Below are 25,398 nucleotides of genomic sequence, written 5' to 3'. Positions count from 1 at the left end.
CACCTGGTCGCCGTCAGCCGATGTCATGGCAGGCCCGAATCACACGTCGACGGGGGCGAGAGGAGAAGGAGAAGACGGAGGAGTGGCGAGAGGACAAGGAGGACAAGGAGAGGCGAGAGGAGAAGGAGAAGACGGAGGAGAGGCGAGAGGACAAGGAGGACAAGGAGAGGCGAGAGGAGAAGGAGGACAAGGACAGGCGAGAATAGAAGTAGGAGAGGCGGGAATAAAAGTAGGAGAGGCGAGAGGACAAGGAGGACAAGGAGAGGCAAGAGGAGAAGGAGGACAAGGACAGGCGAGAATAGAAGTAGGAGAGGCGAGAATAAAAGTTGGAGAGGCGAGGATAGAAGTAAGAGAGGCGAGAATAAAAGTTGGAGAGGCGAGAATAAAAGTAGGAGAGGCGATAATAAAAGTAGGAGAGGCGAGGATAGAAGTAAGAGAGGCGAGAATAAAAGTTGGAGAGGCGAGAATAAAAGTAGTAGAGGCGATAATAAAAGTAGGAGAGGCGAGGATAGAAGTAGGAGAGGCGAAAGGAGACGGAGGAGATGGAGGAGGCGAAAAGAGGACGTACGCGGCACTAATGCGGCGGCGCTTCGAGGGCGGTTGGCCCTGGTTGTGGACGAAGCGAATCTGGCGCAGAGGGGCGGGAGCGGGACCCGACTTGTTGATCGAGGTGGTCATGGCGACGGCAGCGCATGACGGTTCGAGGGTGACGGGCGATGGACGCTGATGGATGACGGCGAAGGAGGACGACGGCGATGGATGACGACGGTGGTGGATGACGCCGGTGATGGATGATGACGGCGATGGATGACGCCGGTGATGGACGACGACGGCGATGGATGACGCCGGTGATGGGTTGCCGGATGGGTCTCGTATCGAGCGGCGAGCGGGCCGGCTCCTCCTCCGTCGGGCGGAGCGTGGACGGCGCGAGACAGGGTCGCTACGGATGCGAGACGTCGAGCTCGTGGCAGACGGCGACGTCCAAGGTCATGGCGGCGACGTGATGGCCGAGGAGGACCGAGACGGAGCGGCGGGGTGCTCGGGGTGATGAAGGGAGGAGATGGGATCCAAGGCGAGCCGGGTTGGCCATGGCGACTCTGGCTCGGGCTCGCGCCAGGGCCGGCCAGAGCAGAGCAGAGCAGAGCAGAGCAGAGCAGGGAGCAAGCTCGCGGAGGAGGGGAACGACGAATGAAGAAAAGATGATGCGTCACATTCGAACGTTCCCAGGGACAGGGAGGGGGGTGGTGCGTTGGCGCTTCGTGGCTCCACCGCCCGAGGGGGGAGGGACGTCGACGAGGATGAGCAGCCGCACAGTGCAGGCACGAGCAGGCGCGGGCAGGACCGGTACCCGACGGCCACCTCGCGCGGGCCGGTACCTCGACGCCGTGGTGCCCTGGCGGTGGCGCACTGTGCTCGTCGTCAGCCTTGGGCACGTGATGGAGGATGATTCGACGAGCCACCTCGCCTCATTGTCGCCCCGCGAGCAACGTTGCAGGGACTCGACTTGCCGTGGGTTGCCGTGGGCTGCCGTGACCTGATGCGAGCGACATGCGCGGCGCCCGACGATGTGCTTTGCATTGTCGACGGATGGATGGATGGATGATGGATGGATGGATGATGGATGGGTGGATGATGGATGGGTGGATGATGGATGGATGATGGTTGGATGGTGGAGGGGTGGAGGGTGGATGGTGGAGGGTTGATGGTGGTGGGTGGATAGTTGGATGGATTGGTGGATGGATGGATGAGCGCTAGAATCCGCAGCGGCGCGATCCGTCGCGGGGGGCTAAGCTGGCAGCCAGTCCGGCGAGAAACCCTGTCATTAGCGGCCACGAGGCCACGCGGGACGGCCTATAGGTGTCGCCGTAGGTGGTCGTCGCAGCGGACTCGAGCGCTGCCGCGAAGCCGCTAACCCAAAAGGACCCGGCAAGGCACCCGCGCACCCGTTGCGGACGACACGCATGCCAAGTGGCCAGCTAACGAGGCCGACACTCGCCTCGGGCGACGAGAGGAATGTCGAGCATGCGGAGGAGGAGGGGGAGGAGGACGAGGACGAGGACGAGGACGAGGACGAGGCGTGGGTGGTTGGGTGCTCGTCGGTGCAGCGTCGTCAGTGCAGCGTCGTCAGTGCAGCGTCGTCAGCGCAGCGTCGTCGACGTCGACGGATCCCGTCCGGGTGGGCGAGGGTGTCTGAGGCAGCGCCACGCACCGGCGGACGGCAGACGGCGACGGCATGGGATGTCGAGCCGACGGCCCTGCAGGAGGTGCGTCGCCGTTGGAACGTGGTGTCGTCGGGCGCCGCTGGGCTGGGCTGGTGCGGCTTCGAGCCGAGAGGTCGACAAAGGCTGCGTCTAGCGTGCGTGCACAGGGGGAGGCGGGGCGAGACTGCAGTAGAACTTGGCCTGGAGAGGGCGTCGGATGGCCTGGAGACGGCGTCGGATGGCCTGGAGACGGCGTCGGATATACTGTACGTCCGCTACTGGGCCTCGAGACTGCGTCGGATGCACTGTACGTGGGGCTACTGGGCTTGGAGACGGCGTCGGATATACCGCACGTCGGCTACTGGGCCTGGAGACTGCGTCGGATGTATTTACTGTACGTCGGCTACTGGGCCTCGAGACGGCGTCGGATGTACTGTACGTATGGCTACTGGGCCTCGAGACGGCGTCGGATGCACTGTACGTCGGGCTGCTTGCTCAAGTGTCTAGATGCGCTGTGAGTATTCCTGCGCAGGTGGAGAGCTGCCTGTGCTTGTGCCGCGGGGTGACAAAAATGTCGATTCAATTCGTCGGAGTGGCGCTGCCAGAACTGAATCGTCACTTTTGTCAAGTGAGGGTGTGCAGCGTGCGTACACCCTATAGCCGCAGGCACCTAGCAGGCACTGTAGGTACGGTGGGGTGGCAAAAATGTCGATTCAATTTGTACGAGCGGCTCCACCAAAGCTGAATCGTCACTTTTGTCGAGTCACTGTATGCAGCAAGTACACGGAGCCCACGGGTGTGCAGCGAGCGTAACCCCTACAGGCGCAGGCCCCTAGCAGGCACTGTGGCACCACCAAAGCTGCCTCTGTCGAGTCGCCGTACCCTGCAGCTGCTCTGCTCCACGCCGTACCTGTAATCATCGCTTGACCGGTACGTGCCAGGCGGCGCCTCGATACCGCCAGTGCCTAGTACCTACAAGCAAGTACGTGCCGTCGTAGGTGACGAGGCACAAGCACTCCGCCATGGTCGGGATGCAGGCGACTCTGCGCGAGTGATTGTGCTTGCCCTGCGTGCTAACCTAGCACCGGATGCCTGGCATGCAGTCCTTGCCGCGACCTGCGATGGTCCGAAGCCTAGACCGCAAGCACGCAGGCATTCGTTGGCAGAAGCAGTAGGTCGTCGTGCAGCGGATGCCACTAGAAGCACCCTGTCACCTGTCTGTGCCGTGGAACGTGCTGCAGGTTGGTGTGCTGCAGGTGTGTTTGGAGTTGTCAGCATCGACAGTCCGTACCTAGTACTTGGAGGCACCGTAATTACCAGGTACTAGGTACTTTGGTAGGTACAGGTATTCAAGACTGGGTACTAGCTACTAGGTGAGTACTAGGCACTGGCATTAGGTACTAGGTAAGTACTAGGCGCTGACACCAGGCACTAGGTAAGTACCAGGCACAGACACTAGGTGCCTTGGTAAGTAGTTGTACCCCGTGCGTGGTGCGTGCAATGCTCACTTGCTACGGCGTGATGCCCAAGTGCCTAGTACACAGGTACGCCTACAGGTACTGCAACCACTAACCTATAGTACCTAGTACTAATACTAGGTGCCTCTAGTACCTAGTACCTAGGTACTGAATGTGCTCCGTGCAAATGCTCACTTGTTACGGCGTGACGGTGCCAGGTGCCCAAGTGCCTAATACACATGTACGCCTACAGGTACTGCAACTACAACCTATAGTATCTAGTCCTAATACTAGGTGCCTACCTAGATAACTAGTTGTATGTGCTCCGTGAAAATGCTCACTTGTTACGGCGTGACGGTGCTAGGTGCCTAGTACACGAGTACGCCTACAGGCACTACAACTACCTACCTAGTACAGGTAGTCTGTAGGCAAGTACCTCTAGTAGTTGTATGCCTAGTAGGTGCCTATGCTCCGTGCAGATGCTCACTCGTCATTACTTGTTACGGCGTGATGGTGCCAAGTCCCCATGTGCCAGTACTGTACTCGTGCACTGTACAGTACGCCTACATACAGTTACCAAACACAACTACTACGTATGTAATACGGAGCACTTGTACTAGTACTGAACAAAGCGTGCAACTATTATTACTTGCGGCATTAATCCGTCGCGCCGACGCGCCAACCGCCTGTAGACGCGGTTAAAGTCCGGGTAGTTGGTTACATAACGGTGTCCACATTTGCGCCTATTTAACCAGGCACAGAGGACACCTGGACACACCTGGTGACGGCATACAAGAAGAACACCAATACATTCATTCTGACCCATCTCACGATCCTTGATTCCTTGTAGCCCTGGTCCCGGCCGACGCCCTTTTCCTCTGTTGCATCATGATCCAATACGCCATGCCGAGCTCCGTACCTCGAACAACACAAGGTGATGTACGCCTGCCGAGCCTTGGCTTCCCGCATGCTTTGCACCGAGCCAACTGAATCAAATTCCGGTCCTCGTCACAAAAGGAAGCCCTCCATGTCTCACGAGCTCCGCATGTGCCCACGTTGCTCTCCGACCCGTCAAGCCATGAGGCTGAAGCAAAGAGACCGGCTCCGTCATCCTCGCCTCAAGCTCCCTCGGCGACGCAGCCGCTCCCGACCCGCCAAAGCTCAGCGCGGTCACGTGCCCAGACGCACCCACTCCCGATGCCTCTCTCACCACCGTCAGCACATCTGATCTGCTCCGAAGATGAGCGGTGCATGTTCATCGTCTGAACCCGACCAAGCACCCTACGCGTCATGTGTGGGTGCTGCCTGTGCAGGGACGTCGTCGTGCCGATCCTGCGTGCCAAGGAGACGTCGGTCACCGCCGGCTCGCCGTGCCGATCGATCGCCACCCGTTTTCAAATTTGTCACATATCATGCGGAGCCGCGTGAGCCTGTAGAGCCATCGACAGTCCTCGGATGCCTGCACTGGACCATTTACTTGTCTACTCTTCCCAACGTGACCATGGGCGCTTTGCTTCGATCCATCGCCACGGCCGCCGTCGCTCTCAAGGCCCGTGACATATCATTTTGAGCTTCGGAGCCAATGACGGGACATGCATTCACCATGGAATATACTCTTTGGAAATGCATTCACCATGGAATATACTCTTTGCCTTTTTCGCAACCTGCATGCAGGCCCGTTCGCACCATTCATCGCCAAGGCACGTGACATGTTGCAGAGCCATGTGCGATGCGGAGCATGTCGAAGAACAGCATGTCGCAGAACAACACCTACCAGCATGTCCGCAGCATGTCGCAGAACAACACCTACCACGTCGACCATGGGCCCTTTTATGCCATCCATCGCCACCACGGCGACCGCCTCGAAGGGCTGCGACCTGGGATGCGGTTGAATCGAGGGACCAACACGCCCGTTGGCGGCAGACCCGTCTCAGCCGTTGGCGTCCTTTGTGCGACGCCGGCGGCGGGCCACTGTCAGCTCGACGCAGCTGAGCGGCGGCCATGCAGGAAACCAGGCACTCACGCACCCCCAACCTGGCCGTTGCGGAACGACGCGAGGCCTTTGCCGTCCGCTCGCCGCCCATCTCGACCGCCCGGACCAGCAAGCGACATCAGCGCCGGAAATATAGCAAACATCAACGTCGGCCTGGGCTTGTCGAGCTCACGAGCCACCACGACACCTGCTCCGCACGTCGGCACAGGCCAGCTTTCGCCCTCGTCAAGGCGGTGGAAAGAGGCCAAAGGCTAGCAAACGTCCGCGAGGGACACGCATTGGCAGCGAGTCGCTCGCCGCCGTTCCACCGTTCCACCTCGGCCGAAAGGGTACGCGAGGACGTCGACACTTGACCTTGGTAGCACCCAAAGCAAGTTGGCTGCGGCCGTCCATCCTCGACACCACCTCCATGCCGACTATCCCGACGGCCGTTCAAGGACAAGACGGAGGAGACATGAGGCGATGGCGGGCGCCACCATTTGCCGCGGAGTTTGCCCATCGAGATCCAAACGCCAACCCGAGCTCGAGGCGGATTCGGAACCGACATGAGCGTGCAGATGAGAATCCATGCCAGGGTCGAAACGAGACGGCCGCCATCGGCAGGAGGGACGACGACGGCGGCGTCTGCGGCCCGAGCATGAAGTCGTGTCCCGGCAGCCTCGGAGGGAATTGCTGTCCAGACGGCTACGACTGCGGTCGGGACAGCTGCTTCGCCCAGACGAGGGGGCCGTCGAGCTGCGGCACCAAGCTCGGCTGGTTTCCCTGCGCCGCCGTGTACGGAGGTGAGTAAACCCCCCGTCTTGCGCGCCGTCGTGGCGACGCGGATGATGACGGACCGTGCAAAACCAGGCGGCTGCTGTCCCGACGGCTACCTGTGCCGGAGAGCGGCCGACTGCGCGCCGCCGTCCGGCGTGGCCTACACGTACGGCTGCCCGACGGGCCAGTACCTCTGCCCGGCCTCGGCGAGCTACGGCTGCTGCCCGACGGGCATGGGCTGCGCCGTGAACCAATGCTACTCGACGGAGCCGACGACGGTGACCAAGACGGTGCTCGTCACGGCCACCGGTGCCGGCGTCGCGTCCGTGTACGCGTCGACCGAGACGTCCGTGTCCTCCCCGCGGCCGCCGACGGCGCTGCCGACCGTCGACGCAGGGGACGAGGCCGACGCGCAAAAGGTTCTCAAGTACTTTCCTTTGACCGTGCCTAAAATGGCCCCCACCGCGCAGGCCGGGCAAGCCGGGCAAGCGAGCCAGGTTGACCAAGGCCGCCTCTCCGCGGCCGCCGTGGCCGGCATCGTTGCCGGCTCCGTCTCCTTTGTCGTCGTCGTCGCTCTCGTCGTCGTCTTTCTGCTCTGCCGGCGCAGGAAGCAGGGCAAACCGAAGGCGCAGGCGCGGGAGCGAGACCCGGAGCGCGAGCGAGAGAACAAGGCCGTCATGACGATGACGGACAAGAACGAGGAGGTGGTGATGGAACCATTGACGGAGAACGGCAGAAACGGCCGGCCCGACGTGGACATGATGCTGCCGACCCAAGCCGCCGACTCGGAAAGCAACATCATCAGCCGTCTGCCGTCCCCGAACGAGCCACCGACGACCGAGGCCGGCACCGACAGGCGTCCCAAAGGCATGTCGGGGGCGCTGCGCTGGATGACAGGTAGCTCCCGCCGCAGACGGCAACACGGAAATGTGTCGAGCGGCAGCGGCAGCGGCAGCGGAAGCGAGGCCGCGGCCATCGAGGGGGCCACCACGCCGACGCCGACGACGGCCGAGCTCGAGGGCGAGCGGCATGTGGCCGAACTGCCAGGCTCGCCAGCGTCGACTTTGCATTCGCCGCAGGAGGAGAGGCGGACCCCTCATTGGAGGAGACACCGTGACCATGGCATTCTGGGCACGAGGCTGGACGCGGTCGACGAAGAACAGCGGCGGCCGTCGACGCAGACCCCTCATTGGAGGAGCCACCGTGACCATGGCATTCCGGGCACGAGGCTGGATGCGGTCGACGAAGAACAGCGGCGGCCGTCGACGCAGCGGAGGCAGGGTGGTGAATAGCGTTTTTTTTTCATCGTGCAAAGACCTTGCCGTTTAGCAGTACGACGAGCTAGATTAAGTATGGGATGAATATTCGCTTCAATTGAAGGACCTTGCCATTTAGCAGTACGACGAGCTGGATCAAGTATGGGATGAATATTCACTTAAATTGAAGGACCTTGCCATTAGCAGTACGACGAGCCGGATCAAGAATGGGATGAATATTCACTTAAATTGAAGGACCTTGCCATTTAGCAGGACGACGAGCCGGATCAAGAATGGGATGAATATTCACTGAAATTGAAGGACCTTGCCATTTAGCAGTACGACGAGCCGGATCAAGTATGGGATGAATATTCACTCACTTAAATTGAAGGACCTTGCCATTTAGCAGTACGACGAGCTGGGTCAAGTATGGGATGAATATTCACTTAAATTGTCCACACAACCCATGACGCTCTTGGACTGCACACCGCACGCTCGACTCTCTATGCATGCAGCCAACGAAGCATGCAGAGGCAAATCATGATGCCGTCTTTTGGTTGTCACTGCAGAGGAGCTCGGTGCTGTCATGTCGGAAACAGGTCTGGGAGGCCATGCTACATGCTTAGGTGTACGCATGACCCGACGAAGCATGCAGAGGCAAATTGTGATGCCGTCTTTTGGTTGTCACTGCAGAGGAGCTCGGTGCCATAATGTCGGAACAGTTCTGGGAAGCCATGCTACATGCTTAGGTGTACGCATGCACCCGACGAAGCATGCAGAGGCAAATCGTGATGCCGTCTTTGGTTGTCACTGCAGAGGTGCTCGGTGCCATAATGTCGGAAACAGTTCTGGGAAGCCATGCTGCATGCTTAGGTGTAGTTACGCATGCATCCTTTCCTATTCCGCCCAAGAGGCAAGGCTCACGCACCTCGGCGACCATGGCATCAACGGGCCGGCCACATGCATGGAGCAGACTGCTTCCCCGTTGGATTGAATGTCCATCGTTCAGTGGCCTCACTTCCCCCATCGGACGAGGGAGGGGCCGGCAAGGCGTCGTCCTGCCGAATTGGGAGAAAGGCCGATGGCGGAGGATAAAGATGGTAGCGGTGGACGAGGACGGGAGAGGGTGGGAGAGGGTGGAGGATCGTCGAGGATGGTGGATGAGCGTCGAGGTGGGTGGAGGAGCGTCGAGGCGGCAAGAGAATGCCATTGTCGTTTGCTGCTCGCACAAAGAGGTGGAGCAGGTCCTTTTGGCAAAGACGGTGCAACTATTATGGAGTGGAGGCGACTGTTCATGCAGTGAGCACGGAGCGGGCGAGCAGGAGCGGGGACGCAAACGCGGAAAGAGCGGGGGAGGGAGACGGCGGCTGGGGCATCCCAAACGGGAAAGCACGACCAAAACGTGCTAGCATTCCGTGCCGGATCAGCTTGGCTTGTTGTATCGGCACCGAGGAAAGAAAACTCTTGAACCACCCAAAGGCATGGACACGAAACGAATGGAAACGAGGCTAGACGAGGCGAGACGAGACGAGACGAGACGAAATGAAATGAGATGAGACAAAATACAATCGCATTGCTTGCATTGATGGCTCAATAGATGGCCATGGGTACTTGGCGGCTCCTCCGAGGAAGGATCTCCCACCCGTGTCCGATTGCGTTCCTGCCGGTGCTGCAAGTACGTACCGGCCTTTGAGGTCGACAGAAGCACGGAGGGAAGGGACCGATGAGACGATGAGACGATGCAACGCGGCAGGACCGAGGACATATGTATACAGTGCTCGCTCCGTACATGTCCCACTGTAGGGAGCATTACTTGTTTGTACAGGTACTGTTGTGCTCCGTACCTGGAGGTGCTAAACATGTCCTCGCGCATGTACAGATACAGAGCACCGAGAGTATTACAGTGTACTCTGTATTTCGAGTACGAGTATTGATGCTACTACCCAGTACTCCGTGGTACTAGGTAGGTACTTGTATGTGCATGCACCTGTACTCCGTACAACAAGTACAATTAATGTCGTTCTGGACGGAACAGTACTGTAGACTTGCGTGGGTCACTGGCAATTCCTCGCAAACCCCGCCGCCCCCGCTCCGATGGCGAGATGGGAGGGGCTTGGGAGAGGCTGATGGAGGAATAGCCGAGCGGAGAGCGTTGTCGTTCAAGACGGCGTCACGTATTACGTGCGTCCAAGGAGGCGATGGCGCGAGGGCGAGAGAAAGAGTTCGTCGACCGGTCGTCACAATAGGCGGGAAGTTGGCGAATCGGATCGTGACAGTGCCAACGCATCTGCTCGTCAGGTGTCGGACCCGGTACCTCGGCTCTCGTACGTTTCGTGTCTTTTGCGAACCAGAAGCCGGCACACGGCGAGAAGCAAAGGTCGAGAAGCGAGTGACGAGGAGAAAAAGGTGGGCAAATGTCCATCCATCCTGATGGGCGTGCAGGCATCTTTCGCGAACCGGTGTGCATGTCGTTTCCGTGCATCCCCCGACGTTGCTCGCCCACGTTGCTCGCCCACGTTGCTCCGTGCTGGATGCTGAGGGGTGAATAAGCAGCACGACGGATACCGACACCGAAGCGACGCCATCGGTTCCCCAGACGAGGCCGGTCGGACAAGGACCGGACGTCAATGGCCTGGTCCATGTAGATGGATATACGGGGGGCCATTTCAGAAGACGACCTCGTCCGTCGACCTGCCCGATCCGGGAGGTCTCGGCTGCGATGGCTGTCATCCTGGGGCCACCCTTCAGGTACGGCAGCGCGGAACCCACCCTGCGGCCTCGGCGGCGGCCATCGATGCAGGTTGCGGCGCCGATGCCATGCCCGCACTGGGCCTCGTCCGTCGTATCCCATCCGTCGTCCGCGCCTTGTTCGCCCTTTGGTCCTCGACGCAGATGGGAGGTCGCAACGAGCGAGCCGTCTCGGCCGCATCCGCCAAGGCAGCATCCTCCCTGCATCCCCTATATTAAGTCGCCGACGACTCTGCTCTCCCGCGTCCGATGGCTCTCGCCGTCGCTCCTGCCACCGTCGTCTTCTCTCGATCCGCTCCTGCCGCCCATCCCGACGCCCGACTTGCCCGACAACTCCAGTGCCCCTTCCCCGTCGACGAGCTCACACAAGCAGCAAGCGCACCCCGACCGTCGAGATGAAGGCTGCGACGATCCTGTGCTTTGCCGCCACGGCCCTCGCCGGCGCCATCGAGGCTCGCAACGGCCACTGCGGCGGTGACAACTGCGCCCGCCAGGTGACGGGAACTCGCGACGGCCTGACGCCCATCGAGTCCCGCAAGGCCGACTGCACGAGTTTCATGCGGTCGACGGTCCTGCCCGACGCTGTGTAAGACCCCCCCCCTTGTGAAGCGGCGTCAAGGCAGTGCGTGGCAGAGGAGAGAGAAGAGACGAGAATAAAGAGACGAGAACAAAGAGACAAAGCATGATGAAGAAGCGAAAAAGGAAAAAGAAAAGACGAGAGGAAAAGCAACGAGGGAATCAAAGAGACGGGCGTGGAAGAGGAGCAACGTCAGCCACGACACTAACTCGTCTCTCCTCGCAGCACCACCACCGTCACCGTCACCCTCGACCCGTCCCAGACGGCGCCCAAGCTCCGACGCGATGCCACCACCGTCGCCACGGCCACGGCCTCTGTCGTGCCCGCCTACGCCTCGGGCTGCAAGGCCGCCAGCGCCTACTCCTCGGCCTGCGCCTGCTGGGGCATCACGGCCCAGCTGGCGACGGGCCCGACGCCGACCAAGACGGCCACCGTCACCGTCACCGGCGACTTCTGCGAGGACCTGTGAGGGACGTCTCGAACCGGAAGCCGAAGCGCGACGGAAGCGAGCACGAATTCGCATTGCCTGATGGCAGGGGCATTCCCGGAGCTGACCAGGACCTGCCTGCTGGGTCATGGGCTGACCAGGACCTGCCTGCTGGGTCATGGACGTTGACATGAATGAACGTGGGCCTTTTTATTTTACTTTTTTTGTGTACATATAGTGTGTCGACGCACTCCGTACTCGGTGCACGTACGAGCAAGATGCATGTGCGTGGAAGCGCCTGAATGATGGATGCATTGATTGATTGATTCGTTGATTGATTGATTCGTCAAACAACGTCGTCTGTTTCGTGCTCGGCAGATGCGGCGTGGCGACACCTGAGACGATCAGGAGGCACATCGCCGATTCGCAAATTACTGCAAGTAATTCCTGTAATTAATTACTCCGCACGGTACTCTGTGCAGGAATTAATACTATATAGGTACCTAGTACCTAGTAGGCACCTACCTGTTACCTACTTGCCAGGTATTATTAATACTAGACTATTACCCTTTCCGCTGTCCAAATTGTCGTCTTTGGCTCATGAGCACGGCGTACTCCGAACCAAGGGAGTACTTGTACGGCAACGAGTACAGCACGCTTGAAAGTACTGTGCATGTACAGAGTACGGAGCACCGACGGAGTAATTAATACTCCGTACTCCGGGACATGCGCTGCATCAGTACTTACTACTACTCTACAGTAATAACTAGGTGCCTTGGCCTGCCTCCTGATTCACCAGCGATCGAGATGCATGTGGCAACGGAATGCACAATGCACAATTGCAAGATGCGAATCGTCCATGCCGCGTAGGCAGAGCCAACAAGACCAGCAGCGAGCAAACGGAAAAAGCACTCCATGCCCCAGGCGACGTTGCCGTAGGGCCACTGCCGTTAGAGCACGGAGCACTGCCTGCGGCTTCGACGGCCGTCGCGTTTCATGTCTCCCGGTGCACATGCATGCCTGCACGGCAACAGGCATGGTGAGATGACGGCAGCTTCGGGGATGCAGAGGCAGGCCGCCGGCTCCAAATTGATCATCTCCTCCTGGCGCTGGCACGGACGGTTTCCATCCGGGCTACCACGGCAACAGACGTCGAGAGCCAGCGCACGCCTGCAACGCCGTCATTTTCCTCACCTGCGCCCGACGGTGCATGCATGCGGACGACCGAGCCATCGACCGAGCCATCGACCGAGCGGCTGAAGCAATTCATGGCCTGCCGACGCCTTGCTGCCCGCGCCTCGATGCCGACGCCAGAGAGGCTGGCTGTTTTGTTTGTTTCGCCCGTCGTCGCTGGTTGGCTGGCCGGCACGCTGTCCTCTGCAACGGCCGCGTACCCGCCGACCCGCAGGTGCTGCGAGTGCGCTGTACTTGACTGTGCTTGGCTGGCGTCGAAGAAACGCATTCGGCACCATGGGCACATACAAACTCCTCTGCAATTCCTCTGCAATTCATCTGCAATTCCTTGCGCATTTTTCTGCCCTATGCAGTCTTTTTATGGACGAGTTCGAAACGAGGGCCCGTTCATGCTGGCAAATTCATGCTGCCAAAAGTCATGCTGCCAATTTCATGCGCCAAATTCATGCTGGACCCCTAAAATTGTGCGGATGGACCCGTCGGCTCGGGCGGTCGGTGGCGCTGTCAGGGGCGCGCCGTCGCTCCACCCCAGGCCTGAGCTCGCTGTGGGGAGAGTTCAGAGCGCTGTGGGTGGTTCCTCGGCGGGCGGCTCGGCACCCGGGAGAGCCCCTCTGACGGTTGGGTTGGTTCAAGCGCTGGCCAATTATAGGCCCCAGCGTGGCGGCCAGTTGCGGAACCAAGACAGGTGGCCGGTTCTTCCCCTCGTCGGCCCGGCAACGGCCGTCAACAAAACAGCTGGCTTCCCCAACCCTCAAAGGGCCGTCGAGACACCAACCAACCACCGAGCACCAACCACCTCGAGCCAGCCACGCGCATGCCTCTCTGCGAGCAAGCCCTGTTCTTGCTTGTCGTTCCTTTGCTGCCTGCGTCTCGTCTTTTTGCCTTGTTTTGAGTCGTCACGCTGCCCTCTACTTTACTCTCCCTGACCCTCCTTGATCGTCCGTTTTGGCCTCTGCTTCCCTTGCCGTCCTCCCCTTGTCTCACGCACTTGCCTGCCACCCGCTACCGGTGTCTGTAGGCGTACTTGTATGTGCAAGTTTTTGTGCGTGCTTTGACGTACAAGCACCTGTGCTCTTACGTACGACGAATAATACTTTAATAATATCGCGACCTGCTCGTGCCCATCACATCAGCACCAGCATCACCAGCACCGCCAGCACCGCCAGCACCGCCAGCACCGCCACCATCACCAGCACCGCCGCAGCCGCCGCCGCCGCCACGACGAGCGAAAAAGTTTGCATCCCCATGCCCGCACGACGACATCGGCACAACAGACACGACCTGAGCTTTGACATTCACATTGATTCCTCCGCTCCAAAAGAGCACATGATGGAGCACGGCGAGCTTGTCGACCCTCTCGAGGCCGTAAGCTCCTCCGTCGCGGAGACTGCTCCAAAGGACCCGATGAAAAACAAAAAGGGCCGTCCGTCTTTGGCCCTCGAGGACGAGAGCCAGCACGATTCTGCTCTCGCGGCGTCGGGGAATGTTCCGGCCATCGAGGTGCAGGCTGCCACGATCATGGACCAAGACATTGCTCCATCGACGCAAGCAACCGAGGATGAGCCTCGAGCTTCCTTTCAGAGCCAGCCGGAGCCTGCGAGGGTCGAGAATACGCACGGAGCTCGTGAGCACGCTCGCTCGGCTGCATGCGTCATACCCCGGCCTGCAGCAGTCGAAGACGACGACGACGAAAATGGGCCGTCGTTTGTTGCGAGCAAGCCTTCCGAAGCGTGCCAAGTGAACAGTCACGAGGCACACTACGAAGCCGGGATGCCGAATGTCGCCACCAAGGACGCCGAGCACGAGGCCTCAGATGAGCAGCCTGCCGAAGCCGGGATGCCGCATGTTGCCGCCGAGGACGCCGAGCACGAGGCCTCGGATGAGCAGGCTGAGTGGATGGGGAAATCTCACGACGACTTCTCTGCCATGGACGAACCATCGACGCAGCCACTCGATCTAAGCCTCCTCGATGATGCCGCTGATTCCGTGACGGAGCATGATTTCACATCCGTCACCGAGGACGACGGCTACCTCACGGACGGCCAGGTGAGCATGGACGACTCCGTCCTCGGCAGGGCATCGGTCATGTCCTCGGCCTCGCCAAACAGTCACCGTCGGACCTCGCGCCGCACCGAGGCACTCATCGAGGCCGCCGCCCGTGACATTGTGGAGCATATTCAGGTCAAACGCGGATTCGTACGGAGCTCCATCGAGTCCGACGCCGAGGCTGCCGGTGGTGACGCTCGTCGCGGCCGAGACTGGTCGGTGACGAGCCGCAGCCTCGCCTCCCGCGACAGCACCCAAACCGTGCCGACGGACGAGGGGGGAGATAGCAGCTCCCACCACGAAGCCGACGACGACGTGTTCAGCGACAAGAGTCCCCGCTCCTCGATGGGATCCATGGACGAGGCCGAGCAGGCCAAGATTGAGCAGACGCTCTTCCAGCGAAACATCACGCAGCGCGCGAGGACGCCGAGAATGTCCGACATTCCTTGCGCCGACGGTCACGGCGATTTCATCTCGACGAGACGGGGCACGCCGCGGATGCCGTTCCGCTCCCCCTCGTCCGTCATGGCTCTGCAGATGTCGTCGCCGACCGTCTCGGCCTTGGGCACGCCGCGGTCGAGTCGGAGGACGCCCCTGCCGACGGTGTCTCGCCTCGGCTCCCCGAGCGTCTCGGCCCAGTACTCGCCCAAGAGGACGCCTCCGCGGTTCAGGAGGGCGACGCCGCCCCTCGTCCTCCTGCACGTCACGCTGCTGCCCCTGCGCTGGAGCTGGGCCGCCGTCCTCGACGCCGCCCAGCCGAGCCATCTGAGCGCCGAAGCCAAGAGCCTGCAGGAGGCGTGGCGCCAGCTCCAGGACCGCACGGGCGACACCGTGTCGGACCGCGGCATCCTGCTGCCGCACCCGCAAAACGACTACGAGGTCCTCGAGGAGCGACTGCTCGAGGCCCTGGAGCTGCCCCTGCGGAGACGCGCACGCATCCTCGAATGCGGCCACTACCTCGGTCCCGCCAACGACATGTTCCCGCACGACGAGGCCGACGGCGACGGCGAGCACGACGACGGCCTGTCCTCTCGGCGCGCGAGCCTCGACGCCCTGCACTGGTGCGGCACCTGTCGTTCCGACATCAGGTACGACTCGCTCGGCCGCGGCAAGGTCTTCCGCGTCAAGGTCTACGCCAGCAACGGCCTCATGAGGGCGGGCGCCTGGGAAGCCTGCTGGAAGGAGATGGAGCGCGTCGACGTCGAGATCGAGCCCGTCGTGGATGCGAAGCTGCAGGATGAGCTGTCGTACTTGGCATCCGAGCAGGAGCGCGAACTGCAGATGCGGGAGGCCATGGACGAGGAACCCTTTGACGAGGACGACGACGAGGAGAGGGAGGACGGCGATGAGGAGAGGGAGGACGACGACGACGAGGGCAGGGCGCGCAGCCACGAGTGGCGACGAGAGTCAGTCGCAGAATTTCAGCACGGGGACGAGCAGCGGATGCGAGAGTTGTACGGACACTCGCCTCCATCGCCGTCGAGGTTTGCCTCGGCACCGTCGGCGTCGGCGGCGCCGGAATGCACGGTGCGGGCCGCCGCTCCGTCGCCGAGCCGAGTCGACAAGAGCGCCAGCCTCCCGCAGCTGCTGGTGGAGGCGGCGAGGGTTATGATGCAGGACAAGAAGAACGTCATGATTGGCCTGCTGAGCTTGCTCGTCCTGCTGCTTGCCCTTCGGGGAGCCGGACCACGGCGTGGGCCGTTGCCGTACGAGACGACGGCGACGGCCCCGGAGCGAGCGGTCGTCGTCGCCATGCCGGAAGCCGTCTTCGGGGAGCGCATGATCAAGGCGGAGGCCGTGGCGGGCGCTAACAGCGCGTCCCCGACGACGGCGGCGTCGGAGGCGTGCGAACCATGCCTCCCGTCGCCGTCGGGCACCGTCGTCGCGGCAGCCGTCGACGGCGCGGCCACGGAGACGGTGACGGAGACGGTCCTGGCCACGGTCAAGGAGACCATGTTGGAGACGGCGTAGGAGAGGCGGAACGGACGCTGACCGTGTCGGGGCCCGTCGAGGCTGTCAAACGACGTTGCGGTGGCGAGGTTTGCCAGCCGACGGCAGCGAGAGGCGGGGGACGGACGAGGGCTGTTGTCGAATTGGTCCATTCAGCGATGCATATACAATACCACGACGCGAGCACGTACGGGCGAGAGGTGAGGGCCGATCAAGGCTGGAATAAACAAGACTGGGCGATGCATATACAATACCACGACGCGAGCACGTACAGGCGAGAGGTGAGGGCCGATTAAGGCTGGAATAAACAACACTGGGCAGGTGCTCTCGCGCGACGTACATGCAAGGGAAGAATACGACGCTCCGTGACGGACACGACAAACACGTCGTCGGCCGACGTTGGATCCGATGATGCAGAGAGCCCACGCACGTCGTGCGCGTGGTGGTGTATTACAGGCGTAGGTAAATGTCCATGCACTCGATCCGCCACTCCCGCCGGCCCAGCAGGCTTCTCAGCCATTCCATGCCCAAGCCCGTCCACTCGGCCCTCCGCGCGGCCACCTCCTCGGCGGCGGCGCCGGCGAGGGCCTTGGCCGTCGAGTTCAGCATCTCGACGACGTCGGCGTCAAAGGCCGAGGTGTCGTTGGCGGCGGCCGACGGCGCCGACCGCGGCAGGAACCAGTTGCTGCGGATGTCGAAGAAGCAGCGGTCGGACCAGTTGCACGAGGTGAGGAAGAGGATGATGAGAAGGACGGAGCAGTAGACGCAGGGGCGGTTGAGAAAGTAGGTGCAGACGAAGAAGAGGAGGATAAAGGCCGGCGAGGCGTTGGTGGGGATGAAGAGCAGCGGGAGCCAGCTGGGCGGTCCTCGGTCAGCCGACACCTCGACGAGGGGAGCCAGGGGTGGATGAGGGGAGCTCGAGGCGTACCTGCGGAGGCAAAACATGACGGGCGGATGATGCTGATGCTGAACCGGGGCGGGAGGCGAGGCTCGCGAGGCGCCTCTGCTTGGGCCCGAATCGGAGACGGGCGGGTAATCTCTCGGCCCGTCGTTGCTGAATCTCTCGTCGGTTGCAGAATCTCTCGGCCCGTCGTTGCTGGAGGGGATGCCGTCGATGGCTAGCCGTCGTCCGTCCGTCGGCGGCTCGATGGGAGCGGCGGAGTGAGCCCTTGCAGGGCGGATGATGCTGAGCCGGGGAGGCGAGGCTCGCGAGGGCGCGTGCGGGTGCTTGAGCCCGGAGGCGGGCGGTTAATCTCTCGACCCGTCGGTTGCTGGAGGGGATGCGTCGATGGCTCGCCGTCGGGGGGCCGTCGGGCTGCGGCTCGTCGTTTGTGCAAAGGCAAAGGTGTCGTCGAGCGAGGCGGCGGCGAGGTGACGTTGATTGGGAGCTAAAAACCGTTGCACCAACGATGAATGACACCGTGCTCGTGCATCCCCCGTACTGTGCAGGCATGGTACAACACCGTACTCGTGAATCCCCCGTACTGTGCAAGCACGCCGTGGCAGCGACACTTGGCACACGTACAAGTAGTTGCACAAACACCTAGCGCATGTACATGTGCTCCGTACGGCCTAGGCGTTGGCACTGTGCTCCCCTCTCCTCACGCCCCGTCCAGCGCCCACGTCCAGCGCCCTGACGCGCCCAAAAATGCGTACAATAAATAGCACCCAACTTCCGAGAACTACGCACAGTCACTGGACAAAAGTGACGATTCAGTTTTGGTCGCTCTGCTCGTACAATTTGAGTCGACATTTTTGCCACCCCACTGTATTGTATGGCTACCGAGCATTACGCTGTACGAGCACTCTGTAATACAGTGCGGCACATGCAGGCTGCGGACGCCGGGGTGGCGATTTGAAACACTCATGTGCTCTGTATGTGCTCTGCGCGGAGGGAGTAATAATACTGCCCAAGACATGACATCCTGCCATGCCCACCTCCAGCTCCCATAGGTACCTAATAGGCTCCAAAAATACAGAAGCCACTGTATTGTTACTTGCAGGTGTCCATTTATTTGTACGAGCAGCACCACCAAAGCTGAATCGTCCCTTTTGTCGAGTCACTGTAGTGTCCGGTGCACGTTTCCATGTACTGCACAGAGTACAGTGTGGCATGTACAGTACGCCTACGCACTGGAGTGGACAAAAATGACGATTCAGTTTTGGTGGCGCTCCTTCGACCAAGTGAATCGACACTTTTGCCACCCCACTGCACATGCGGCTCCAGTGGCACTTTCAAGCAAGTACCTACGGATAATGCACTGTAACTCACCTACGGACACTGCACGGTAACTCGCCTACGGATACTGCACAGTATCAATAACTCACCTATGGATACTGCACGGTAACTCACCTACGGATACTGCACAGTAACCCCTACGGATACTGCACAGTAACCCCTACGAATACTGCACAGTATTGATAACTCACCTATGGATACTGCACGGTAACTCACCTACGGATACTGCACAGTAACCCCTACGGATACTGCACAGTAACCCCTACGAATACTGCACAGTATTGATAACTCACCTATGGATACTGCACTGTAACTCACCTACGGATGCTGCACAGTAACTCACCTACGGATACTGCACAGTATTAATAACTCACCTATGGATTCTGCACAGCGCCCCTCGCAGGCCACCTGTAGCCTCGTTGGTCACCCTCGCGGCTCGGCCGCCTGCTCACTGGCTCCACGTTGCAGCACCAACCCCCACGGGTAACCGGCCAGCGCATCGCCGCCTCGTCTCGGCGGCCACAGGCGGTTCGTGACTCGCCATCTGTCCCTCCGCCACCCTCACTCCATCACCATCACTCCATCACCATCACTCCATCACCCTCACTCCGTCACCCTCCCTCCGTGACCCTCACTCCGTCACCCTCGCTGCGTTACCCTCACTCCGTCACCCTCGCTCCGTCACCTCGCTCCGTCGCCTCGCTCCGTCACCTAGCTCTGTCACCTCGCTCCGTCAACCTCGCTCCGTCAACCCCGCTCCGTCACGGCATCGACCTTGCACCTGTCCCGTCTGCTACACCGTCGCTGCACCGTCGTCGTCGCTCGCCCCCATCTCCTCTCGTCGAGGCGAATGGTCAGGCTTCTGCGGCACCGCATACGTCCTCTGGCCGTCCGCCTTGCTCTGCCTGTGGCCGCGTCAGCCTCTCGGGCGCCCATGCAGCTGCAGGCTCTGCTCAGGCTACGGTGCCACTGTGGTGCTGCTGTGCTGTTAGCAACGGCGCTGCTGGGGTGACTTCACTGGGGTGACCTCACTGTGCCGTTTGCCCTCTAGGCGCTGGCGGCCCTCCAGCCGCTCGCTGCCCTTGCGTAATCGGTTGGATGTTGCATCGGGTTCCTGGTCGGCCGAGTACCTGAATGTACATCCGCGCTGCGCCTGCGCCCGCGTGCAGATCCGGTACCCCCTGGTACCCCGAGTGAATGGAACTTTTTTAGCCCGCCACTCCCGCGTCCCAAGCCCTACTACCTGTTCGCTCTAGCACATCCGAGTACATGTACGAGCTGCGTCCGTTTCCCCAACGTCCAACTGCCTCCTTCTCCCATCTTCACCTCCTCGATTGACTTTTCTTCCACCGGTGCGCGTCCTCCGTGCCGCGTCGACAGCTCCCACGGCCCAGAAAACGTCCCTCTCCCTCCTCATAAACGCCCTTCGCCCCCCCTCACGGCCTCGGCTGTCGTCCGTCGGCGGCTGAGCGGTTGTTTTTTTTTTCACCTTCCTCGAGCGTCGGTCGCCTGCTCCGCCTCGCCACCATGGACCTCCCACCGGCGCCCACGCCGCCCGTCAACACGAGCGGCATGCCGTCGAGCCAGCAGGACCGCACGGCCAACCTCCTCAACCTGCTCAAGTTCAGCGGTGCCGGTGCCTCGGTCGGCACGACGGCCCCCCGGGAGCCCCAGCCGCCCCAGCAGCCCCAGCAGCCCCCTCCCCAGCAGCATCAGCTCCAGCAGCCGCAAGGCCATGAGCGTCAGCAGCCGAGCTTTGGCCAGCCTCAATATCCCGCCGCTCGCCTCCATCAGCCCGCCCCGACCGCCGCCGATCCGACGGGCTTGCTGGCAGCCCTTATGAGGGGCGCTCACGAGTCCGAGGAGCCCCGACCGCCCGTCCAGCCGGCCGCCGGGCTCGACGCAGCCAAGGCCAATCCCTTCGCCGGCTCGCCGACGGCCGACACGAGAGCCTTTCTCCTGAACCTGCTCAACCGTCCCAAGCCTAGCCAGACGGACCAGCCTGCGTCCGTGGCCGAGCCGTCACGCTCCTCCAACGGTACCACGCCCCGATCCCCCGACGCTCTCGCCGCCGCCGCCGCCGCCGCCGACGACGACGGACATTACCAGCTTCCCTATCAGCCGCAGCAGCACTACCAGCCGCAGCAGCACCAGACTTCGTCCGAGTCCTTCGCCCAGGTGCCCCATCCGGCGTCCAACGTCAGCTCCTTCTCCTTCACCCAGACGCAGCCCCTCGGCTCCCTCGACCACCGCTCGTCCCCCCGGAACGGCGGCGCCGGCGACGTCAAGATTCTCAAAAACGGCCACGCTTCGCCCGCCGCCGGCGGCGGCCACCTTGACCCGTCTCGTCCGGGCAGCGACGGCAGCCCGATGACGAGCCCGCCTGGCTGCGCCGCGAGGAATGTCGACCGCTCCTCGTCGCTGAATTCCCACCAGTCTCTCCGCCACTCGGTCAAGCAGACGCCCTCGACGTCCGAGTTCGAGACCTTCCCTCCGCCCGCCGAGAAGCACAAGGAGACGGTGGCCGAGGCCGTCCACGACCTCGCCGGCAAGGCTGATCGGGATGCGCGCGAGGCCCTCGACCGGGCCGAGCAGAGCATGGAGCGGTCGCCCGCCGAGGCCGCGAGCCCGGACGTCGAGGAGTGGCGCCGTGAGCCCATCGTCTCCGCCGCCGCCTCCGTCTCCGCCGCGGAAAAGCCGACGGTCGACGACGACGCGAGGACCGGCCTCGCCCGGGGCTCCAAGCCTGACTCTCCCGACGCCCCCCTTGGCGGTCACCGAAAGGCGCCCCCCACCTCGGACGGCAACGGTCACGTCGTTGCCGACAGCTGGGAGAGCGCCGACCAGGACGAGGTCATGGTTGTCGACGAGAAGCGGACGCCGCCCGTGCGCGTCTACAACTTCCCCATGAAGCCGTGGATCGCCATCACGCTGCACGGGGACGCCACCGAGCCGCGCCCGCTGTTCCGCGACGACGCCATCATGGACATTGCCCGTCTCAAGAAGGACTTTGATCAGATCGACCGCAACCTCTACACGGCCTCGCAGACCTACATGACCTACGGCATGTCCAAGCAGGGCGGCCTGCGCGTCATCCGCCAGGACGACGGCAAGGACGCCAAGATCTTCACCGACACCAAGGACCGCATCTTCAACGTCGCCATGTCCGTGACGCCCGCCGACAACGCCCGCCTCCAGCGCGAGGCCATCATCGGCACCGGCATCAGCGGCACCGTCTATTGGGTCCAGATCAAGGACGGCGACAAGGACCACGTCGAGGACGCCCACCTCGAGCAGTACGGCTTCGCCCTGCCTCCCATGGCCTTCCACGACGGCGACGTGCCCGGCGGCGTCCTGAAGACGCGAGCGCGGGCGTCGACGGTCCACCCCGAGTACTTTGCCGTCGGCCGCGGCAAGTCCATCAGCTTCATCTGGCCCTCGTTCATCATGCAGAACAACCTCTTCAAGGACGGCCACGACCGCGTCGTCGACACCGACAGCCTGCAGAGGCACTGCTCGCTCAAGATCAACACGGGCAAGGCCGGCAAGGACTTCATCTTCAGCCCCGACGACTCCGTCGTCGTCTCCCTCGACAAGGCCGGCCGCGTCAAGTTCTGGGACGTCGGCGACCTCGCCGCCGTCAAGGACGGCTCCGACCCGCGCACTCCCATGCCGGCCCACACCTCCCTCGAGGTCAAGGAGCCCATCATGTCGCTCGCGAGCACGCCCGAGGGCGACAAGGCCTGGCCCACGTCGGTGCTGCTGCTCGACAAGCAGCGCCCGTACCAGAAGCGATGCGCCCTGCGGTACATGATTGTCGGCATGAAGCAGAACCACACCCTCCAGCTCTGGGATCTCGCCCTCGGGAAGCCCGTGCAAGAGTTCAACCTCCCCCACGGCCAGGAGTCGGACGCCGTCTGCAGCGTCATGTACCACCCGTCGAGCGGCATGCTCGTCGTCGGCCACCCGACGCGAAACTCCATCTACCTCGCCCACCTCTCGGCGCCCAAGTACAACCTCAAGAGCGTGTCGCAGGCCGAGTACGTCCGCCGGCTCGTCGCCCAGGACCCGTCCCTGCCCCAGCCCGACAGCACGGCCGTCATCAGCGGCGTCCGCGAGTACTCCTTCGCCAACCGGGGCGTCATCCGCAGCCTCGACATCCTCTGCAACCCCGCCATGGTGCAGGACGTCGACGAGCCGACGCTGTTTGAGCTCTACGCCATGCACTCCAAGGGCGTCGCCTGCCTCCTCATCCGGCAGGGCGAGCTCGGCTGGTCCAGGGACAACAAGGTCCTCGAGCCCGTCGACGCCGTCAAGGAAAAGGTCGTCACCGTCTCCAAGCTCAAGGCGCCCCAGCAGGAGACGACGGCGGCGTCGGCCGAGGCGGCGCCGGCCTGGGCCGCGACCCGCGGCCCGCCCAAGGAGTCGCTCGTGCGGTCGACGCCGACGCCCGTCGAGGGCCTCGGTCAGCGAGGAGCCGAGTCGGCGACGCCCGTCAGGATCAGCAAGAGCGACTCCAGGGGGACGGACACGCCGGTGCAGTCGGCCAAGGAGAACCAGGCGGAGAAGCCGGAGAGGAAGTCTCGCAAGCGAAGGACCAAGGAGGCCGAGCCCGCCGCGGCCAACGGAACCTCGGGCGCCAACCGGACGGCGGGTCATCCCGGCCGCGCCGAGGGCGCCAAGGGAGCGGATGCCGTCGCCAACGGCGTGCCGTCGGACCTGCTCGACTCTGCCATGGCCGCCATGGAGGCGCGCCTGTCGACGACGGTGGCCGACGCGCTCAAGTCGTCGCTCAGGAACCTGCACGGCAAGATTGACGATGGAGCGCGCGTTAGGGACGAGAACTTCAACAAGCACCAGCTCAAGCTCCTCGACATGGTCTCCGAGGTCCTCAACGAGAACACGCAAAAGGTGCTCGAGTCCCTGATCCACCACCAGTTCACCGAGCTCGTCATCCCCGCCGTCGGCGACCACGCGGGCAGGGCCGTGACAGACATGCTCCAGAACAAGCTGCAGCCACACGTCGCCGCGGCCGTCCAGAAGGAGATTCAGAGCTCCCTGCCTCACGCGCTCGGCCGCTCGCTCCGGTCGGCCGACTTTGTCAACGCCATCTCCGACCGCGTTGGCTCCGCCGTCTCGACGGGGCTGCAGCAGGAGGTGCTCGCGACGCTCGGCCAGAGGCTGGCGCCGTCCTTTGCCAACATCGCCGGCCAGAGCGCCCAGCGCGTCGCTGGCGAGCTCCACCAGCAGTATCAGGAGCAGTTTGATCAGATGAAGGCCCAGCACGCCGCCGACGCGGCCAAGGTCGACCAGCTGCTGGCGTACGTCGGTCGCCTGACGGACATGGTCTCCGCCATGGCCGCTTCCCAGTCGTCTCTCCAGGCCGAGCTGCAGAAGCTGAAGCAGCAGCCCGTGCACGAGCTTCCGGGCGCTTCCCAGGGCCCCCCCACGGCGCCCCGTGGCAGCGTCAGCCAGGGGTACGGCGGCGGCGGCATCATGGCCGGCGGCGGCGTGACGAGCCACCGCGGCAGCTTCGCGGCCAGCCAACCCGTCAGCCAGCCGCCGTTCGCAAACAGCTCGCAGTACGCGCGCGGGTCCCAGCCGGTGACGAGCACGCAGTCCGACCACGTCGGGGCCCCGAGCATCAGCGCCTTGGCCGGAGCCTTTGCCCACCAGATGAACAAGAGCGACGGCGAAGCCGAGCTGGAGCTCGCGCAGCGAATCCACACCATCGAGAAGGCCATCCAGGAAGGCCGGCTGCAGGATGCCATGATCCAGTGGATCCAGAGCGGTCACGAGGTGGAGATTTTCCGACGGTGCCTCAGCGTCTACCCGCCGAGCAGGTTCGACAACTTGTCGCCGCTGCTGCTGCTGGTCGTCATCGCGACCATCTCCAAGGACCTGAAGCCCAACCCGCGGCTCAAGCAGGAGATTGACTGGATCGAGATGGCGGTGCGCTCCTTTGGCGACAGCATCCCATCCTACGTGAGCATCCCCCCCCTCCCACCTTGGAGCGACGCGCCGACGCTGACCCGACGACAGGACTGGGAAGGCCAGGGCTTTGGAGAGGTGATGAAGAGCGCGTCGCAGACGATGCAGCTTCTCGTCGGCCGCCTCCAGCCGCTGATTGCGGGCTACAACGACGGGTACCCCCTCGACCCGTTCCTGGCCAACGTCGACAAGGGCAAGATTGAGTGGATCGTGCGATCGTCGAAGCACATTCTCGAGTCCTTTGTGGCGCCGCAGCGTTACGAGTAGGCGGGCGTGTCGGGAAGGTGATGAATTTTGCGCATTGTTGAGCTCGGAGTTGGGCGATTACCGGTCGATCGTTTTGTCGTGTTTTGCGGACGCAGGCAGATGTCCAGGCAGATGTCCAGGCAGATGTCCCACGAGGACGTGTTCTCTGACGGCCGAGCGATGCGCTGCTTTCCCGTCGGGCAGGTTCGAGCCGCGTGAGGCTCGACGTCGAAAGGGTGTACAAAGCGCGGGAAAGCACTTGTCCTGCTCCTCGTCGTGCACGCCGGAGACCTCTGACGGTCAAGGCCGACGAGGGC

The 25,398-nt window shown here is 62.3% G+C and overlaps 5 protein-coding genes across 5 annotated transcripts; 3 read left to right on the top strand and 2 right to left on the bottom strand.

The window, feature by feature from the left end:
- Positions 1-5,793: 5,793 nt before the first annotated feature.
- On the bottom strand, positions 5,794-7,618 carry DCS_08202 (uncharacterized protein; the record flags this gene model as incomplete). The annotated part of the gene is made up of 2 exons (XM_040805481.1): positions 5,794-6,519; positions 6,578-7,618. 2 exons carry the CDS (start codon positions 7,616-7,618, stop codon positions 5,794-5,796), a joined length of 1,767 nt encoding a protein of 588 aa, XP_040655585.1.
- A 3,188-nt stretch (positions 7,619-10,806) lies between these two features.
- On the top strand, positions 10,807-11,457 carry DCS_08201 (uncharacterized protein; the record flags this gene model as incomplete). Its single annotated transcript, XM_040805480.1, has 2 exons — positions 10,807-10,997; positions 11,214-11,457. The coding sequence occupies 2 exons, from the start codon at positions 10,807-10,809 to the stop codon at positions 11,455-11,457; spliced, it is 435 nt and encodes a 144-aa protein (XP_040655584.1).
- A 2,397-nt stretch (positions 11,458-13,854) lies between these two features.
- DCS_08200 (uncharacterized protein) lies at positions 13,855-16,626 on the top strand (the record flags this gene model as incomplete). The annotated part of the gene is made up of 1 exon (XM_040805479.1): positions 13,855-16,626. One exon carries the CDS (start codon positions 13,855-13,857, stop codon positions 16,624-16,626), a length of 2,772 nt encoding a protein of 923 aa, XP_040655583.1.
- A 429-nt stretch (positions 16,627-17,055) lies between these two features.
- On the bottom strand, positions 17,056-17,550 carry DCS_08199 (uncharacterized protein; the record flags this gene model as incomplete). Its single annotated transcript, XM_040805478.1, has 1 exon — positions 17,056-17,550. One exon carries the CDS (start codon positions 17,548-17,550, stop codon positions 17,056-17,058), a length of 495 nt encoding a protein of 164 aa, XP_040655582.1.
- Positions 17,551-20,371: 2,821 nt separating this feature from the next.
- Positions 20,372-25,102, top strand: DCS_08198 (uncharacterized protein; the record flags this gene model as incomplete). Its single annotated transcript, XM_040805477.1, has 1 exon — positions 20,372-25,102. The coding sequence occupies one exon, from the start codon at positions 20,372-20,374 to the stop codon at positions 25,100-25,102; it is 4,731 nt and encodes a 1,576-aa protein (XP_040655581.1).
- Between the last annotated feature and the right edge of the window lie 296 nt (positions 25,103-25,398).

The sequence above is a fragment of the Drechmeria coniospora genome, chromosome 03 (genome assembly GCF_001625195.1).
Source record: "Drechmeria coniospora strain ARSEF 6962 chromosome 03, whole genome shotgun sequence".
Classification (NCBI taxonomy): Eukaryota; Fungi; Ascomycota; class Sordariomycetes; order Hypocreales; family Ophiocordycipitaceae; genus Drechmeria; species Drechmeria coniospora.
The sequence above is the reverse complement of the archived record's forward strand: the minus strand, read 5'-3'. Positions and strand labels throughout refer to the sequence as shown.